The sequence below is a fragment of the Neolamprologus multifasciatus genome, chromosome 20 (assembly GCF_963576455.1).
Source record: "Neolamprologus multifasciatus chromosome 20, fNeoMul1.2, whole genome shotgun sequence".
NCBI classification, from domain to species: Eukaryota; Metazoa; Chordata; class Actinopteri; order Cichliformes; family Cichlidae; genus Neolamprologus; species Neolamprologus multifasciatus.
In genome coordinates, this window is record NC_140458.1 from 5827465 (window position 1) to 5846530 (window position 19066).

At 39.3% G+C, this 19066-nt stretch overlaps 4 protein-coding genes across 5 annotated transcripts; 2 read left to right on the plus strand and 2 right to left on the minus strand.

Annotated features, from left to right (window-relative positions):
• The first annotated feature begins 917 nt into the window (after positions 1 to 917).
• Positions 918 to 6589, plus strand: LOC146494234 (V-type proton ATPase subunit S1-like). Its single transcript, XM_085146254.1, has 10 exons — positions 918 to 1095; positions 2081 to 2201; positions 3033 to 3107; positions 3204 to 3397; positions 3489 to 3526; positions 3666 to 3751; positions 3840 to 4066; positions 4197 to 4232; positions 5297 to 5534; positions 5635 to 6589. The coding sequence occupies exons 1-10, from the start codon at positions 977 to 979 to the stop codon at positions 5845 to 5847; spliced, it is 1347 nt and encodes a 448-aa protein (XP_085002380.1). The 5' UTR covers positions 918 to 976; the 3' UTR covers positions 5848 to 6589.
• A 378-nt stretch (positions 6590 to 6967) lies between these two features.
• On the plus strand, positions 6968 to 12832 carry LOC146494235 (ciliary microtubule-associated protein 3). The gene is made up of 5 exons (XM_085146280.1): positions 6968 to 7216; positions 9030 to 9128; positions 11417 to 11550; positions 11630 to 11747; positions 12018 to 12832. The coding sequence occupies exons 1-5, from the start codon at positions 7076 to 7078 to the stop codon at positions 12081 to 12083; spliced, it is 558 nt and encodes a 185-aa protein (XP_085002406.1). The 5' UTR covers positions 6968 to 7075; the 3' UTR covers positions 12084 to 12832.
• Positions 10504 to 17737, minus strand: taf8 (TAF8 RNA polymerase II, TATA box binding protein (TBP)-associated factor). Of its 2 annotated transcripts, XM_085146269.1 has the most exons (8): positions 17562 to 17737; positions 15686 to 15845; positions 15298 to 15396; positions 15150 to 15212; positions 14920 to 15044; positions 14659 to 14806; positions 14405 to 14547; positions 10504 to 12688 (listed from the first exon to the last, which is right to left on the minus strand). In XM_085146269.1, exons 1-8 carry the CDS (start codon positions 17607 to 17609, stop codon positions 12548 to 12550), a joined length of 927 nt encoding a protein of 308 aa, XP_085002395.1. In that variant the 5' UTR covers positions 17610 to 17737; the 3' UTR covers positions 10504 to 12547. The 2 variants fall into 2 exon arrangements, with proteins under 2 accessions (XP_085002395.1, XP_085002394.1); XM_085146268.1 differs by having other exon boundaries at positions 15686 to 17736.
• Positions 17738 to 18085: 348 nt separating this feature from the next.
• On the minus strand, positions 18086 to 19031 carry g0s2 (G0/G1 switch 2). The gene is made up of 2 exons (XM_085146274.1): positions 18899 to 19031; positions 18086 to 18768 (listed from the first exon to the last, which is right to left on the minus strand). The coding sequence occupies exon 2, from the start codon at positions 18748 to 18750 to the stop codon at positions 18397 to 18399; it is 354 nt and encodes a 117-aa protein (XP_085002400.1). The 5' UTR covers positions 18751 to 18768; positions 18899 to 19031; the 3' UTR covers positions 18086 to 18396.
• Positions 19032 to 19066: the final 35 nt, after the last annotated feature.

Consider the following 19066-nt stretch of genomic DNA (forward strand, 5'->3'; position numbering starts at 1 on the left):
TGTGAAACGCTACCTACAGTCCCAAGTAGCTAAAGTAAAAGTATTTGTTATACAGAGTTAATTATGCAGTCATGATAACTGAATGATTCATATATTATCCTTTTTATTTTACCGTGATGTTGAGGTTTATATATGCCTTACATTTGATAATATCACATAGGAGTTCAGCAGTAAGATGTTAGCATAATTATGCTTTTTGGACAGGTAAAATGATAAGTAACATAACTGTTATTGGGCTACTGTTTATTTAATTATTAGTAATTATTCATCTCTGGCTCTCTTCCACAATGAATCTTTTGTCCTGGCTTTCTCCCATCACCCCAACCCATTGCAGCACACGGCTGCACCTCTCTGAGCCTGGTTCTCTTGGAGATTTCTTCCTGTTTAAAGGGAGTTTTTCCTTCCCATTGACACCAAGTGTTTGCTCATAGAGGGTTGTTGGATTGTTGTTGTTTTTTATTTTTTCGAGGAGTGGCTTTTCAATTAAAGAAAGGTTTAGACTGATTTATTTACCTATTTATTATTTACTTAATTACTTATTTGTAATTGTTAGGACATGAAACAAAGAGGGAATTTGACACTTTAACTCTTAAACGCTTAAGAGTTTCTTGGACAATTAGTCTACGCCCTAAATGAAAGTGTGAAAAAAAGAAAATATGGATATAAATGAAGTAATAATGGAAGACTACAGTATTTGTTTAAACGCACACACACAAACACACGCACACCATACTTTTGGTACAATTGTTCTGCTAAGCAATGTGCTGATGGTCAGCTGGTGGTACTGTAGCGGTTTCTCTCCTGGAAATGTTCAACTGTTCTTGCCGAGAGCAAAGCTGTAGTGTGTCATTGGTGTCAGCAGCTGCTGCGGGCTGTTCGGGCTGAATGAAATAAGCAGGAAGTCATCTCTTCGGCACATGACTGTCAGGTGGTGTGGGTCACGTGAGCATAGAGTTACGGAAAAGTCTAAACGAAAATGGCAGGTTCGAGGAGCTGCACTCGGTTAATGGGTGTTTATATTCTACTTTTCGCCCCTTTTTTCGCCTTGGGGAGCGCCACGTCTCAAGTGCCTTTTCTTATGTGGTCCAGTGAACGGTAATATTTAGTTTTTCTTACTTATTGATTCAGCAAAACTCACTTTAACTACCGGCAAAGTTATCTTGTATGCTAACGCGAATGCTAACTCTTCTAGCTACTTTGCTGCCCAACCTATTCAAATTCAAATTGTATTTGTCACGCACACACAACCATACACAGTATAACATGGGGGTGAAATGCTTGTAGCTGTGCAATGCCCGACCATTAAATGACAGAAAAAGTTTTACAGTATTTACAATTTACAGGTTACTACAAAAATTTACAAGTTAACTTAGAAATTTACAGCAAACCTAGTAAACACCAATCGTTTAAAGTCTAGATGCTAAATATATAGAGGAGTATTTACACATAAATTGTAGAGATTTGCTTGTGCGTTTTGTTACAATTTGTTCATAATGGCCGTCCTTTTATTTCTTAATTTTGAAATAACCCACAGAAGTAACGAGTCTCCCTGATTTAACCCCTAACCTGACGCTCTTTAGCACTAGTAGATATGTTTATTCTGATGTTGTTGATCTTCATCTGCAAAAAGCAAAGTAAGCTGTAAGATCAAACACATTTACACTACAGACAGTGAGTTTTGCTAGGGTACTACACTTCCTTATGATGATGCACACAGGAGTTTAAAATGTGGAAGTATACTACTGTATGAGGTAGTGTGTTAAGCAGGAGGACAAAGCAAGGTTGATATACCAAAATAGTTTTCTTTGATGATAGGATGAATATCCGATTCGTTATTTTTGTTGTTGTTATTTAGACATTTCTTATATGTGTATTATGCTATGCCAGCTTTACAGGAAACACAGTTTTGTTGGGGCCTATTCAGAGGATTCATTTGATTGACTAATGGGTCTCTTTTAAAAATGAAGTACTGTGCTTCATAATAAAAGCCACTGGGATTTTCAGCATTTTCAAAAAATGTGTCAATGCAACTGAACCACTTAATATCACAATTCATCTTTATTTTATTTTCTGTGTTTAGCTTGCCACCACTGGCCTCACCTACAGCTGGTCATATAGCATCTTATGAGCAGCTGAGTGCCTACCTCACCTCTGCCTTCAGCTCTGGCTCCCACACTGTGCTGCTGTTCTTGCAGGACAAGGTCAGTACCTGACACATAAACTAGATTCTGGCTCTGTAATGGATATGTTTATGTCACTAATTTGTTCACCATTTGTTGATTTGAAAGCTAGTCCTTTTATATGCAAGTTGTGCAAAATGGGGTAGTTGTACTGCATTCCCATGTGACACTGCAACAGTGTGGTGTGACAGTGAGTTTTGGCATCACTTCCCATTTCTCTGTTCCTCTGTGATATATTGGGTCTTTTTTTTTTGTGGTGGTGGTGGTGAACACTCAGTGTTGTGACTGAGCCATATATTTATATTTTCCCATGTGATATTTTTAATCGTGATTGTAATCGTCATGAAATTGTCATTGTAAATCCTCTATAACTTTTAATCAACTACACAAGCACAAACAAGATATTCCTTTAGATGTAGCTTGCGTGAAAAGCGTGAACGTGACAATGATTTCATTCCAGTTTGTTGTCAATTGAGGTATCGTGGAGCCGCCAGTTCACTCATATTTTGGCACGCTAGCATACTGTCATGTATACACACAACAAGTCACTCAAACAGACATTAAGATTTGAAATTTAGTTTTTCCTAGTATTACTGAAACAAAGAAAATGGAAGAAGTAGCAGATAATAATTGTCCAAATGAATGTAATTTGTACAGGCTGTATTTTTTTTAAGAATGATAAATACAAACTGAGCCATTAAAAAAGAATTCCGTTAAAATAATGTCTGATTATGAATGGCATTCAGTCAATTTAGCTGCTAAATTAATTGCTCGTGGGTTAATGGGACTGGTAAATGTTTTAGTTATTAAAGTCTTCCTGAATTCAAGAAACATTTCCTTTTTTGTATTTAGTTAAGCAAAGATGACTTCACAGTCTTTGGTGGCGTATTTGGGAATAAGGAGGATAGTGCCTTTAAAAACATTGAGGTATGTTTTTATAACCTATATGTTAGTCCAAAATTAATATAGTTTTTTTCCTAGACAAACAGAGACTGATAATTGTGCCCATTTGATCCTTTTCAGGATGCAATGCAGTCTTCTGCCTCAAAAGTGACACTGCCTGCCTTGGAGTGGTCTGGTTCCTTTAACATGGCAGCTCTGCTGCAGGAGAAGCTCGGTGTTTCGCCTGTGCTCGTCGATGCAGACACTCTCTCACATCTGACTATCAAAACGTCTGTCAGCAACCTCCTGCTCATCAATCTTCCTTATTGTAGCAGGTGAGATTTTGTTTTGTTCAAAGTTATATTGAATAATCAGTTATCGGTTTTTAATTAATACTTAAAGTCTATTCTTTTTGTTGTTTTGTAGCTTACAGAAGTCATGCAAGGAAGTCCTACATGAGAATGGTATGTTTTTAAGTGCTGAGGATTAAAAACATTTATAACTGTATATGACGTTTACAATTACAAACATGTATAATTGTAGTCAGCATTATATGTTATATTTTGATTTGTGTATAATTTGAATGCATTTTGCTGTCAACAGATGAAATTATTGGAAAAGTTCTGAGTTCAATGAAAGCAAAAAACATCCCATACACGGCAATATACACGGGATTCCAGCCATCACGAGTATGTTTTTAAAATTAGTCAAAACGTGCCACATTATAACACATTCTCAATGTTTTTGAGAATGAACAACATTTTGATAACTTTGCAGGTGATTTCAGAAACCCCGATTTCTGATCAGTCAGTGGGTCGGTCCTTGCTACAAGCAGTTGAACCTCAAGTTAAGCCTCCCATCATGTTTAATGTATCTGGTGGTCCCTGCATAATGCTGTGGGCTCAAAATCTCACTGTCAGACTGAGTCCGAGCTCACCATGGATCGACCTTGCTCAGGGTGAACCTTCCTTTGTTGGATCACTGTGCAATGGCAGGACCTCGCGGTAAAGTGGCCTTTCATTATTTCCCAAAGCAATATCCAGCCTGTGATGAGTTTACGTTTTTTTTGTTTTTGTTTTTTTGTTATTTAAAGAGAAATAATCAGTTGCATGTTTTATTTTTTTCTCATTTCAGGCTTGTGCTTACTTACCAATCAGGCTTTACATTAAGGTAAGGCAAAAAGTTGCTTATTAAAGATTCAAAATTGTACCTTTTCAATTAGTTAATAACTCTTACGTGTCCCCAGGATGTGCTTTTCAATTTTGTGCTCAATGTACCACAGCAATAGTATTTCTATGTACTTTTATTTACTGTTTAAATATCACGCTCTACACCCCTGCTTTTCCAAACCGGTTCTTTCAGTGTGTGTGGCTTTAAATCTAGCTGAGCCGCTGCTGCTTCTGCCCACACCCTGTTTAAAAAGAGGTTTGTGAGTGACAGTGTGTACTAATGGGTGCAGCACAGTGCTGGCATGAATGAGGCGTTCTGTTGCTTTGCTTTCTCTAAGAGATCACTTTGTTCTTCAATTGAAACACAAAATGACATTTACCTGACATTTAAAATCTTGGAGTCAACAGCTGGTCATTTGGTTCACTTTGTTTGTAGCTGATGCATTTTAGTTATTTTTATTTTGCACACATCTTGGAAGCAGTGAGCAGTGGGGGTTTGTCACTATGGACATTTTAGCTCGAGGACTATTTTCTGTCTAGTTTCAACATAGAAACTTACACAACTAGGAGGCCAAGCCTTTGTGCAAGTATTAAGCAATTTGATGTTTTTACAGCTTTCGTATCACACAACAGAGTTCATAAAATGATCATCTTGAGGCATTTTTATAAATAGGGTTGCTAAATTAATGTGGGTTTATGTTTAAGTGATAAATGGGATCTTCCTGTTAAATTTTTAGTAAGAACGCATTTCAAAAAATGAAGTATTTTGTTGAAATTCCTGAAATCACGGCTTCCATTTGAAGACAGTTCTCTTTTTCAAAAACAAATTTCTCTTATTTTCTAAAAAGCCAAAAATAACTTTCTCAATCTCTGCAGTAGAGATATTATTTCCATGTAATGTTTAATGTTTCAGACTTTAAAAAAATATACTATATTTTTAATATCACTGCTAGCATCAGTTTATGTAAGAGTTTAGAACAACTAGTTTGGAAAGAATAGTTAAACAGTGATTGTGCTTTTTACACTGATGCGCTTTCTAACCATCTTTCTCTTGCTGATCTCCAGTTTTTCAATGAGCAAGCGTTTCTATTCTGTCTCTGCACGAGAATGGTTCTCCCTGGATGCAGTTGAGCTGCAGTTCGCTAACTTCAGTGCATCTTACATCGCGAGCCGTGACATCTATGCTCCCGCAGAGTATTCCTTTCATTGCCAGTCTGTCGCCAACTTCGGAGATATCCTGCTCCACCCAAACACAACAGACAGAAATTCATCTGAATGGAAGCTAAATTTTATTGACTTCCAGGTACAAATTTAGTGCTGCATTTGCTAATTTTAAAGTCAAACACCAATGCATGGTGTTGATGAAGGGTTTCTTAAATAATTGTTTTCTGTTTTTTATACAGATTCAGGGCTTTGGGTTGGCCAACAGCACAAACTTCTCCTATGCCAGTGACTGTGCAAGCTTCTTCACCCCAGCAATTTGGATGGGACTGGTGACTGTGCTCCTTACGCTGCTAATTTTAGTGTACGGTCTGCACATGATCATGCAGATTAACACCATGGATCGGTTCGATGACCCCAAAGGCCCATCAATTTCAGTGCCTCAGTCAGAGTAAATCACTTTTTTACTAAAAGAAAAAAAAAAAAAAGTAAGAACATCCACTCCTCAGTTTTTGAGTGCCCCTTTGTTGATCAAAGAAAGTATCCCTTTGCCTTCTAGCTTTTGTGTTTTTGGGTCTTTTTCTTTAATGTATGTTTCTTTTGAGTCCTTCCACAGTTATTTTGGCACATTCCACGTCATATTGCCATATTTTACAGGTTCCAGAGTGTATTTTTTATGACTATTATTTTAGAGCGTGTGCCAGATACAGCTAGTATTTTTACTAAAATAATTTGCACACATATCATGGAATGACTTCCTTGCCAACACGAATGTGATCGCTAAATGCTGTAGGACCGTTTCAGACCTCAGTTCTTAATTTTTTATTTTTTATTTTAATTTCCCCGGCCTAACTGTAATTTAAAAACTACTGTTAATGAAAGAAGTGCCTGTGTATATAAATGATCATTTGTGGTGTGTTGTGTAGTGCTGCTGTTTTTCCCAATAACATACCTTGGATTCAGTTCTGTGGCCACTTGTCATGGCTTAAATGGCAACACTGATATCCAATGTTTTCTTGGCAAATAATTTATTTGTATAAAAGGATTTCATTTGCCTTTAAGGTTTACCCTTTGCTTCTGGGTTATCAGCTATTTTAATAACAGTGCCTTGTTTTCAAAAAAAAAATATTGACGTGCATTTGCAATGAAGTACAATATGATTTGTTTAATTGCAAATAAATCTATAAATTCCTAAGTCATTCTGAAGTTGTGGACCCCTCAGTTGTAGTTGTTTTATTTCATTATTTTGAGGTCATATATAGGCTGAAAGATACCTGCAAACTAAATGCAGGGTAAAGCGGATGTTTCTGTTCGACAGGATGGGCATCGCTACTTAAGTGGGGAAGCGTCTTAAAATTTAGATATGCAAATTCATAAAACTAGAGAGGTTCAATGCTGGGATGAAAAAATGCTGTGTATTAACTGAGTGCAGTTTTCCCAACTCTTGATCAAGCATAAATACAAGCTATCCGCCACGCATAATGTAAATCCAAGCCTATCGAAATGTGGGAGCTTTAATAAAGTTGACCAATCAGCGTTGAACAGGATATGCTGCTCGGTTGCCATAGTTACAGCAAGCAGAAACACTACGACGGTCACAGGTGTTGGACAGCTAGAAAGTAGCTAGCAGTATTTTTCCTCCTACTTGGGTTTTCGTTACGTTACCAAACGTTTGCTTCAACGATGCTGACCGCTCCTGCTCAGAGAGTGTGTTTTGGGAGCTCACTGGAGAGGAGGCTGTTTCCTCAGGTCCAGCATATTGTAGAAAGCCGCTACTGGCCACCTGCGTGTTGCTGCTCTTACGGAATACATCCGTGCCATTTGGTCCAGCACGTCTACACCACACTGTAAAAGCAGAGAGAGAGAGTCATGAGTATATGTTTTTTTTCTATAGGCCGTATAGCACACATCAGAAAACATTGTAGCACTGGGTTAAAATTGTACACACATTCACATACCTTCATGTGGTTATAGTCTGCTATCGTGTTGGGTTTCCTCTTTCTGTCGTCACCGATCGTCACGTCTTGGTGCATGGAACTTAGAACACACACAGTCTTGTTTTTTTAGGTGCATAAATTGTCAAGGAGACACCGCCACTTCTAAGCACTGAAGTGGAGAATACCTCTCGCTTTGCAGTATCTTTTGCAAGTTGAGGAAGTTCACGCCGGACTTTATTCACCGTGCCCAGTAACGTTGTTTTGCGCTGCAGCAGTCTGTGCGACAGTGACAGTGAAGTAAAGAAATTGTCCGTTGTGACGTTTCTCCATCATCCAAAAACGGCTCCATCAGTTTCATGACCACGTTCTCTGCCAGCCTCTCTCCCTTCTGATGACTGGGGTCCTTTCCCAAGTAAGGAGATGCACTGCAGACATATTTGGTGTCCAAATCCGTGGTCATCCAGAACTTGATCCCAAATTTGTCTGGCTTGGTTGCGATATACTGTGTGAATGGACAACAAACCTTGGTAGGGAACAGCTGTTCATCTATGGTCATGTGTTCTCCTGGAGTGAAACTCTTAGCACAGTTCTCGTTGAAGCGTGTCCAGATGTCTGAGATCGCCGCAAATTTGTCTGTTTTCACCCGTTCTGCCCGCGTGTCCCTGTCATCAAATCGAAGGTGCATAATTGAAATGAATCTATCTCGGGGCATTGTCTCTTTGATTACTGACACCAGAAATCCTTCTGACCAGCAATCCACAATGGCACCAACAGGACACATGATTGCTCTTACAAACAGGATTGAAATGAATGCCATCAGTTCATGAACTGACAAATTCCAGTCCGGCTCTGTTCTGCGGGCTTGATGTACCGTACAGTCTCTGATGGTCTGCAGCATTCCCACGTCTAACAGGCAAAGGAAGCTTTGGAGCACACTTGTAATCTTACGTTGTCAGAAGATAAACAAATAGAGAATGGTAAATTTACATGAACTTCACTCTAAATGGGTTATATAACCCATATGTAATATGGCAATGAGGTGTGAATGTGTGTCTTTTATATTTGCAGGTCAGTCAATGTGTGGGATATTTTGTATAGATACGGCAGGCATTTCTGAAAGTTGTAACACAGAGGTTTGGCCTGACTTGATTCTGAGCAACTCAGAGTAAACAAATGCAAATGTGCCAGGCCTCAAGGATAATGGGTGGTTTGCACAACAAAAGCTGGAGGAGAAACGAGCTGACGACCTGTGAAAATCTCAGCAGGGGTGATTAACACCTCGGGACTTGCACCAGAAAATAAAAAAGCCAGTAATTCTAGGGGGAGTTGGGTTTAGGGAAGTTACGCAAATTTGCGCAGGTTAGTAAACCTAGTGTTAAGTATCCATCTGACCCAACATTAATATCCTCTTCTGTCACACCAACCCTCCTCACATCCTCCTTTACTACATTCATGAAGCTGCTCTGTGGTCTTCCTGTTTTTCTCCTGTCTTGTGCTTCACATTCAACATCCTCTGTCTCACCTCAGCCTTGCCCCTTTGAACTTTGTTTCCACCTTCTCCAAACCACATATTGTAGCAGGTCTCACTACCACGTTGTAAACCTGCCCTTTCAACTTTGCTGCTTCAAATCAACCTGCTCCACCTTGCCTGCACCTCTCTCTTGTGTTTTCCATTAATAAACCTTCCCTTTCTGTCACAGTTTGGCACCATAGTTTATGACCTACAGAAGACACCTGGGAGTAAGAAAGGATATAGTCTCTCTGCAAGGACTGCTGTGCGCTTTCCGCCTTGTAACAAGGTGCGTTACACAAAGAAGTTTCCTGTTATACTGAGAGCACATTAAGAAGTGTATTAACAGCCTTACTGTATATCAGCCTAAGGGTCGTTCCACTTGGACTGTCTACTTACAGCCTTAGCCTGTATTAACGATGGTCAGTGCCTCCAGGACTTGAAACTAGCTCCACTGCATAAGTGTCTGAAATTTGTGTCATTTCTAAGGCCGGCAGGAGTGGTTACAAACATAAGTTGGTTTGCAAAAAGAGAAGCCTGTGAGAAAGCCACCCTACTGCTCCCTTGATTTCTTCTTTGTAAATCCTTTCACGAGTTCGGTCTTTTTTGAGGTTCAGATTTTAATATATTACGACATTTTGGCCCAAACCTCTACATTTATTTCCATGTTGCCATGAAGTGACTATCTTAGGACATCTTCATATTGCCCAGCGATTTCTTAAAGGTTTTTTACTTGTTATCATGGTATTGTATTTTTTAAATATATTGATTTTTTGGAGGCAAAAATGATACTAGGACGATAGAATGTATAAAAGATGGAGGGAGCTTCCAGGTCTGACCTCTGTGGCTGGAAAAGGACTTCCAGTTGGATAGAAATTGGCCTTTGGCCACCTTGCTCTGCATCCTTAGTGAACACTTTTCTGTTAACTTTGGGAACTCATGCACTAGTTTCTGATTATATTGAACAGAAAATGTCAGTTTTTCAAAATAAGATCATTCCAAGAGTCAGAAAAGAGCTTAAGTTCAATTCGTGACGGGTTTGTGGTTTTACAGTTAAACCCACTCCTCAGTTATCACATCTGATATGAAAACACCAAGGTAGCAAAAATGCCCAGCTCAAGGCCTCATAAGAGGACTTCATCCAAATTTATACCATTGATAATTAGGATGAGGGAGTAGAGTACTAATTTATCAACTGTCATTAGCAAACAGACAGGACAGGTGCTTTGCAAAGACATATACTTTGTAATTAGTGGCTGTATCCCAATTCAGGGTCTGCAGCCTCAAAGGCCACATTTTAAGGCCGATTACGTCACAGCGACGCGACGAAGGCTGTCCCAATTCGAAGGCTGCTCGAAATGCGTCCCTCAAATGCGTCCTTCATTTCCCTGAATTTTAAGGACGTGGCGGTGTAGACTTCGTGGCCCAACATATCCCAGAATGCATAGCGCGGCTGTGGATAATTTTGCCGAAAAAAAAACAGCGGATGAGGGGCGCCCGAAGAGTAAACTTTAAGTAAGTACTGAATATTATGTCACTTATTTATGTGCAAATGTTTAATAATGAAGAACATTAAAACATTACTGTTGGCCACATGTCGGCAAAGTTATGTGACATTAGTGACGTTTGTACTAACTTGGTTTTAAAGCCTTTACTTTAAAATATACGCCGTTCAATAGCTGAGCTTAATCTTACAGAGAATGATCAAAGCTCATGTAGAAACAAACAAACAAATGAACAAAAGATTTTCTCCTTCATTTCTGTCAAACAAAGCTGTATGAAACGTTTCCAGCTGTTAGTATCATGGTTGCTAGGCAACCTGGGCAGCGCTACGGAGGCTAGACCGTCCCATTTCACAAGCCTCGCACTTCCGGCCTCAGCGGTCTTTAAGTACGCGGCTCTTGAGGATCGTTGAGGCTGCGTACTTTAAGGCTGCAGACCCTGAATTGGGATACAGCCAATGTTAAGTAACAGACTAACAGAAGACTAGAACTTTGCTCACCTAAAATTAAGTATAAACATGCTGGACAAACCATGTTTTACAGGGTTTTTTCAAATGCATCAAAAAGGACTGAGAGGACACAAGAGGTCCAGTTCAGTGATTCAGATGAGCTCCAGGATGTAAACATGCTTAAAAAATACCGTAAAGCTGGGAATTTTATCACGGAAGTATTTTATGCTTGCAATTTTCATCATTTTTTACACAGTTAAAGTTAGCTAAAGTTGTGGGGTATGAAAGAATAAAAGTGGCCCTTCACTTAATATAAAGTTGTTGATGTGAAAATGATCAAAATGCAATACAAATTTACTCAAATCTTTTCCTGGTTCTTAATGGGCCTTTGCTCTATGACTGTTTACATTAGCATGACTGGTCTGCTTACAGTATTGGCAATAAATCTTCATTACTCTGTCAGCTATCTGGTGAAATTAAAACCAAATTAAGTCACATAGTTAGAAGTCGCTGTATTGTACTTGTTGGGGGGGTTGTCACATTTTCTGTGCAAGTATAAACCTGCTACTGGCTTTTTAATATGTAACGCTTAATATGAAGATCTTTATAATCCTTCTGATCACCAGGCAGTGACCCCTTCACCGTGGCAGTACCAGCAGGATCAAAGTGGTTCTAGGGTCTCTCCTCCTGGCAAAATAGCTTTCAACTCAAAAGCACAGAGGTTCAAACCCACACCGTGTACATCTGAGAGGAGTCCAGGGTGAGACAGAGAGAAACTGACACGTGGCTGAAATGTTACGGTGCTAAACTGAGCTGACAGATGTTATTTTGTGACACAGCCCTGGGACGTATGCCCACGAGAGAGTGACAAACAGGAAAGTGAGCTGGCCCATGTGCTTTGGGAGACCAGACTGGTCCAGCCTGCCTCAAATAGGCAAGAAGTCACTCAGGGTGAAGGTGAAGCAAGTTGAGAAATTTCATGGCCTTAATTTTGCTGTTACAAAAACTTAAAAGGCACAGCCAGCTTATTCATAAAGACCACAGATATTTCTCTAGTATCAGAAATGTTGTCTCTCTTTAGATGTGCTGATTCTATGATAAACTCATTAGCTGTAAGCCTGTTAATTTGGTGTTGTATTAGGTGTGCTCGTCACCTATACCTGTACAAAACTACATGTTGCTGCACCAAAGAAATAGTGATATACATATTTTATTTTCCTCCCACAGCTTGCCAGTGAAAAGGAGTACCTTAAACAGAGGAGCAGAGTGGCCTACCTGAGTTTGTACTATTAACCCTGAAGGGCTTACATGGAAACCTATCGTGACACTGGCGAAGCAAGAAGATGTTTTTATGTTTTGTTTTTTGTCTTTCCCCTTAAAATATAAACAAAATATGAACATGTAAGTTTTTTTTTCTTTTTTAAAAGAAACTTAATTTCCTTTAATTACAAAATGACAGAATTCCTATGTGACCTGTATGTTACATAAAGATGTTGCTTACAAAATAATGTAGGACAGATTTTTTAACAGCTGAAAAAGTGACACTTAACACACACACAAAAAAAAAAGCCATCTTCTGTGGAAGTCAGTCTCCAGTACTGGTCCCGCTGCTGAGGCAAAGCAGTCGCTGGTCTCAGCTCACGCAGCAGGTTTCAACCCCGGGCCACTTTCCCTGTGCAGGGAATCACTGACTGGACTGTTGTAAGCACCAAAGACTGGAGCAGATATGAGTCTGTTGCTTTAAGCCTCGTCCCTTCTCATTTCTTCCTCCTTACTTTGGGTTTCTTGACCGGCCGGAGGTACGGGTTGTCGATTACATTGTCCTCACTAGCCTTGGTGGATGGAACTACGCCGCTGGGAGGAAGCATGGAATTCTCTTTGTCAGCTCCTGGATCATCCTGAATGATGGAAATGTAAAACAATATTAGCAGTGGTATATTTGAAGGGCATTCTGGGAAACTTCTTGCTAACTGTTGGCATAGATACCAACTTATAACTACATGGTAAATAGAAAACTTGAATCAGAGTTAAGTTAGGATTGGGTGCAACCTGTTATGATGTAGCTCTGGGTGTGGGCTTCATGCAGATGTATAAATGCCACTTTAGATGTGATTAGCTTAGCTGAACATAATGATTGCAATATGGACACACAGGTACCCTATCAACACACTGAAAGTCATTTACACAATTATGAATTCTTTGAAATCAATGTAAAGTAATGACAGTTTGATTTCCAGCATTAACCAGGATACTAATGATAAGTAATTAGAGCATGAAACACTACTTGTTTGTTTTTGGTATGTATTAAGTGAATGAAGCACGTTTCCTAGCTTCAGAAGTGCATTAGCTTTATTTTAATATTTTAGCTGCTAGCTAATTCATCCCATTTCTAGTCACTCTGTTAAGCTGTTTCTTGGCTGTATTTTCACATTTAAAGGGGGGCTGTTGTGCACAACATTCAAAATAATCCTTATTAATCTTTTACTGGACTCTTTGTATGCCCCCCCTAAATTCAATCAAATTAATCCCCAGAAACATCCAGCCACCTTAAATTTGGCAGCACCTCCTAAACAAACTGCAGATGGCTGGGGCTTCTGTGCTCACAGCCAGAGCTATGTGCTCTGTTAAGGATATCCACTCTCACATCTCCCTCACCATCATACAGAGCCAAGACTCTCTGAGCCAAAAGCTCAGGCTTTTGGCTCAGAGATCACCTGTGCTGAATCTTTGCTTGAAACTTTTTTAATATGAGCATCCACCATTGTAACAGTCAGGGTAGAAAATAAACAAGAAGCATTATAGGTCCAATTTAAAGGGTAAATATGAGGATGATATCAACTTTCAAGTATACATTTTCAGCATAAACAAAACTCTCCCATTTGAAAACAATTACTTTAAATTGTGTGACGTCTTGATGGCAACAGAACTCAACTAGGAGATGGAAATGCACTATGACATCAAAACCCCCATGTTGAAATTACTTCAGTTTCATAAAGCCTCTTCTTACTTTGCAATTAGCTCAAATAAATGTTCACAAAAGCTCCATTATTAAAGTCTATAGAAGGATGAGTAGCTTTCAGTTCCTAAGAAAATCTACTGGTTTTCTGAGAAACTTCTCCCACGTGTTTGCTAATATAGTTGAGCATCTGTACTGAGACAAATATTCTCTCTGAAAATCTGATACCCCTGTGCAACTAATGGAGCTTAATACTGAAAAAAAAGACCCTGAAATTCTGTTATCACAGTAATGAAGTAGATCAGATTCTCACTTAAATGTGTTCAGGCTAATCTGCAACAGATCTTTCCCTGTCACTACAGTAACAGTAAGAGAAGAGCCACAAACATTTAGAGATCAGATGATTCTGTACGACTGCCAGCAGCAGCAATTTTTTTTCTGTTGCTTAAAATTTTAATGTGTGATACAATTTTAATTTAACAAAGATTCAGGATTTTGTGAAATATCCCAAGAAGATATTAATTTGCTTTACAATGTCTATATATGCAGTTTATACCATATATATATATATATATATATATATATATATATATATATATATATATATATATATATATATATATATATAGCACACCAGGTCCCGGCCACGGACACTTACAGTAATGGCGTTTCCTGCTGTGTTCTCGCCATCAGTCTGGTCATCCTGCTCAGAGGAGTCCGTCTCCTCCAGAGCCTGCAGTTCCAGCTCTGAGGGCAGGAGGGCACTGAGATATGGGATGGTGCTCGGCCGCGCTGCGATTACTGACGACAATCACAGGAAGCAGAACCCGTGAAAATGCAGCATGCTTCATTCAGTAATCACAAGACATAACCTGGCTTTAAATAAAGATCAGCTCACTGAGAATCACTCACATGGGAAGGTAGTGATGTCATCTTTGAATAGGCTTTGAGTTTCTCCAGTCTTGGCAATGAAGCGTGTAAGTGCTCGTTCCACATCTCTCCTCTGAGTTGCTGCTTTCTCTCTCACCACTTGGTAGTCTGACACGGGTTCTCTGAAAGTCTACAGGAAGAAAAACTCTTAAGTGGCTTACTTTTTAGTACAGTTGTACTTCTATAATACACAATCCAGCTTTCTAGGGATCTCCATGATGAAGTGGAAAAGTTCTGACTCACAGGTGTTTTGATATACGTGTGAGGGTCGGGGAATTCTGGGAAGTGGCTGGGGATGTGGGCTGGATGTGTGCGCTTCTGTCCAGCTGACAGCGCTTTGGGAGTCACAGGAGCATTTGTCACTGGAGCTGAAATTAAAAAATAAAACATTTTTCACATCTAAAACCACTGGATCAAAAGGTCTCAAGTCATTCATTTTCATACTAATAATGGAGAGCTGAGTTCCTACTTACGGGCAGTTATGACCATCCTTTGTGATCTTTTAGCATATATGGGCAAAGTATCAACATTGAAACCTTTAATGACACAAGCAGAATAAATTGAATCAGTATTGTGTTCCCTTAGCAATGTTTAATCCATATGTGTTATAGGAGGTCTTACCCATTTCAATAAGCGTGACCACTGTGTCTGACAGTGTCGGGACGCTCCTGGCTGTGTGTTCACAGTATGCTTTGGCACATCGACCTATTTCAGTAATATCTAAAAACAGAGACAAAAACAATCAGTTCTGTAAACATGAATCAACAACCAACTGCAAATTCAAGAAACGTCTGCTCTGAAAATAGTCTACAGGGGCTCAGTTATGTCAGTTTCTCAGCTTTTTTTCACCAACTTCTACCAAAATTGTTCCCGTTGGTGTTTATTTAAGAAAGTAAGTTAAATAAAGTGAGGTGTACTTGCACTGGTGTTCAGATATATATTGTAAAAGTGGCACTTAAAGATTTACAGCTTTCCCAGTGGATGGTGTACACTTAAAAATCATACATACAGCTCTGCAACATCTCAGTTAGGGTTTCCACAGCTGCCTTCTCTGCACTCTCGAAGCCACTCTCAGTCAACAGGGCGCTGACAACGACCTGCAGAGTGCGACGGCGTGCCAGGAGGTAGTTTTCTGCAGGGCTAGAAGTTGCTTTACCAGCACTTCCACGCTGGAAATAAAATAAATGTGAATAAGGGTATACAACAGAAATACATAGATATGCTGTTGTCTTCATGAGAAAAATATCTCACTATAGTCACAACACACTTGGGACTAAAGGATTCTTTAAAAGGCTAAATAAACAGACACATGGTTCCAGAATCTTTAACTGACTTACAGCTAAGGGGCACATGGACATTAGCTTTTGTAATTTGAAGTATAACAAAGAGAGAGTAATGAGCCAAGCCTTGCAAATTTACCACACAGTGTATGTTATTCCCTTTGCTTGGTGGGCACACCAATATGCCAACAATGTGCACATACACTAAGGTTATGAGGGCTATTACTATAATGTTAGAAATAAATGTGACTTTTAACAAATATAGTGGCAAGGAGACGTTAAACCTACGAAATCGTCATATTTTCTACATTTCACAAACATTTCCCAAGAGTCCTTACTGAACAGACATATTAAACATTCCCAGTGCTGGTGGTGAAAGTGGGAGAATATTTGGGCTCTGGGTGATTTAAAAAGACGTTTTGTTTATCTGAATCAATTCTATAATGATTAATTTTATGTTAATATTAAAATGTATTGTTCTAATTCATCACCCAGTTCTTAGTGAGCTTAGGATGGTGGACATGTTTCTGTATGATATATTTGTGTAATTGAGAGATTTAATTTTTGCCACTGCAGCAAACTGCATTGTCCCTGAGGTACTAAAGCAGCTCCAAACTGCAATGCTCACTCCATTGATTACACTGGAGACCGCTGCAACAGTCAAAGTGCTAACACATACTGCAAATGCTCACTGAACCTTCCCCAACCATGTGGACAGAAAACACGTTTAAAATCTGCTGCTGTATTTATTGGGGGAAAAACAACAAACAAACAAACTGGACTGTCCTCAACATTTTGAATCCAGACTTCGTGGCATGGTTAGCTCATGTAAACGTCAGGGATATCAACAAAGAGCAATTTTTTTTTTTGAATTTTCGTTTTTTTTCCGCCAGCATTTTTAGATCCAAATAGGCACGATTTATGCTTTATAAGCCAAACAAAACAGACAAACATTAAAGCTGCCTAGGGGTGGTCTGACTGTTGGATTTCTTTGTATTATTGTAGGGTTTTTTTGTCTATAATATAGAGCGCCTTAAGGGGGGTGTTGCTGTGAATTGGCACTATATAAATAAAACTAAACCGTACTGAATGGTTGTGCCACTTTATTATTAATAATAAAGGTGCTATATAAATAAACTGACCTTGTCTAAAATATTATTAATAGCCATCCCTTGTAGTTAGCAGACAGATGGGAACAGCTCGAACGGTTTGTTGGTCTACCCCAAATATCGATGAAAAATACAAGAAGTGTTGCTAAGCCCTTCATTCTCCCTAAATTTAGTGTTTGTGATATTGGTATAGACTCTATTTGTTCACACCTGTAATTTAGATGAGGATGTGCCCATATGTTAAGACTAAAGAACACGTAAAACGTACCTCTTCCTGTCACTGTAAGGACGCAAACATTTATTCAGACAGGGTAAGCACTGACATAGATAAAGTTAACCCACCTTATAGTCTATAAAAACGTATTTCAAGCTTTCACCGGACTAAATCATATTTATTTAAAGTTGTTAAATCGAATTAGGACTTCAGTGCAGTCTGACTGTTAGCCAAGCATGCTACATCCGCCTCCTCTCCGTGACCCAAAAAAACATTTCTTACCGCTCCCGCATTCAGAGGGCCTCCCGACGCCACCGCAGGATCCGCCATCTGCAGTTATTAGAAATCTCCTCGTTGTTTTGACCAGATTTATATTTGTATCTCTCCGAACACCGTTTAGCCGCCGTTGGTAAACACGGCACGACTGTATGACGTTATTTCCGCCGTATCACGCTCGTATCACACACGTTGTTTGTCTGTCGCCCCCGAGTGTTCATCTGTAAAATTACACCTGCTTCAACTTGCTTCTAATTTGTGAAAATCCTCTGCTGTAAAATTAATATAGCAGGCTTTTAGTTATTTGTAATACAAAATAAGTACTTGGAAAAGGGTATTTGTGATACTTTTTAAAATATATTTTCCAGTCATAGTTCTAAAATTATTGCATTAAATGAAGAAAATTGAGATTAAAAGATCAGTTGCGTCTTTTTAGTTACATTTTCTCTCTTTTTGCTAATTATAACATGAGGTCCGCTCTTTGAAGTAACCTACCCCACAGATTATATTAAAGTCATGGTCTGAGACAATTGTTTGGAGAAAAAAATATATATTTTTATTAGGGTGCAAAACAAATTTAATCACACACATTCCACTTTTACAACACATCTATCACATCACATTCACAAATATCTGCTGCCCAGCAGCCAACGTTACTGTAACCCGCAGTCTTCACTGTATCTCATCTCATTTTTTACCCAGTCAACAGGAGCAAACTGCACATTTAACCAATTTTTGAAATAATGAATGGGCGCGAAGGAACCATTTCCACACAATGACTTGATTTACCAACATTACCATCATCTCTAGTGTCCATTTATGTGAAGAGGAGAAAGTTTCTTTAAGAAGCATGTAAGCGGTTGGCTGAGCTTCTCCGCCTTGAAGTCAAAAGATATTTGGCTTTTTCCTCGGGCATTACTGTATCCACCACATCAGCAACTTCACTATCAGCAGAGGCAGTGTGTGGCTTCAGCACCTGCTTCTTCTCCTTCTTCTTCAGGATGATAAGCTCTGCTGGTTCATCCTCCTCAGTATCTCTCTCCACAAAGGGCAGGAAAGCCATCTCTACCAGTCCCCCGACCATGCCAAGCATTGCCAGAGTAGAGCCGAGCATGTAGATCTTCAGCATGCTCCGGCTGGGTCTCTGTGTCAGCATTTCCTTAGCAAATGGGATGATCTCGCCAAAGTTTTCCATATTGTGTTGTCGATGAGTCTGTTAAAAGAAAAGGAACAATTGTAACCAGATATTCTGTAAACAGAACAAAGATTTACTCCTGACAACGAATCCATTTTATTAAAATGCATAAATTCTACTATCCACAAAAAAAGAGAATAATACTTACGTCGAAGCACACGCACAAACTCTCTTATCCTCTTTTTCTGTGCGCTCTGAGTAATCAGGCTTTGCAGGCAGAGGCGAAGGCAGAGCTTGCATATTTAAACCCAAGCAGGGCCAGGTTAACGCCCACACTGGGGACACAATGCATATTCATGAGGCCACTTGTACTCCA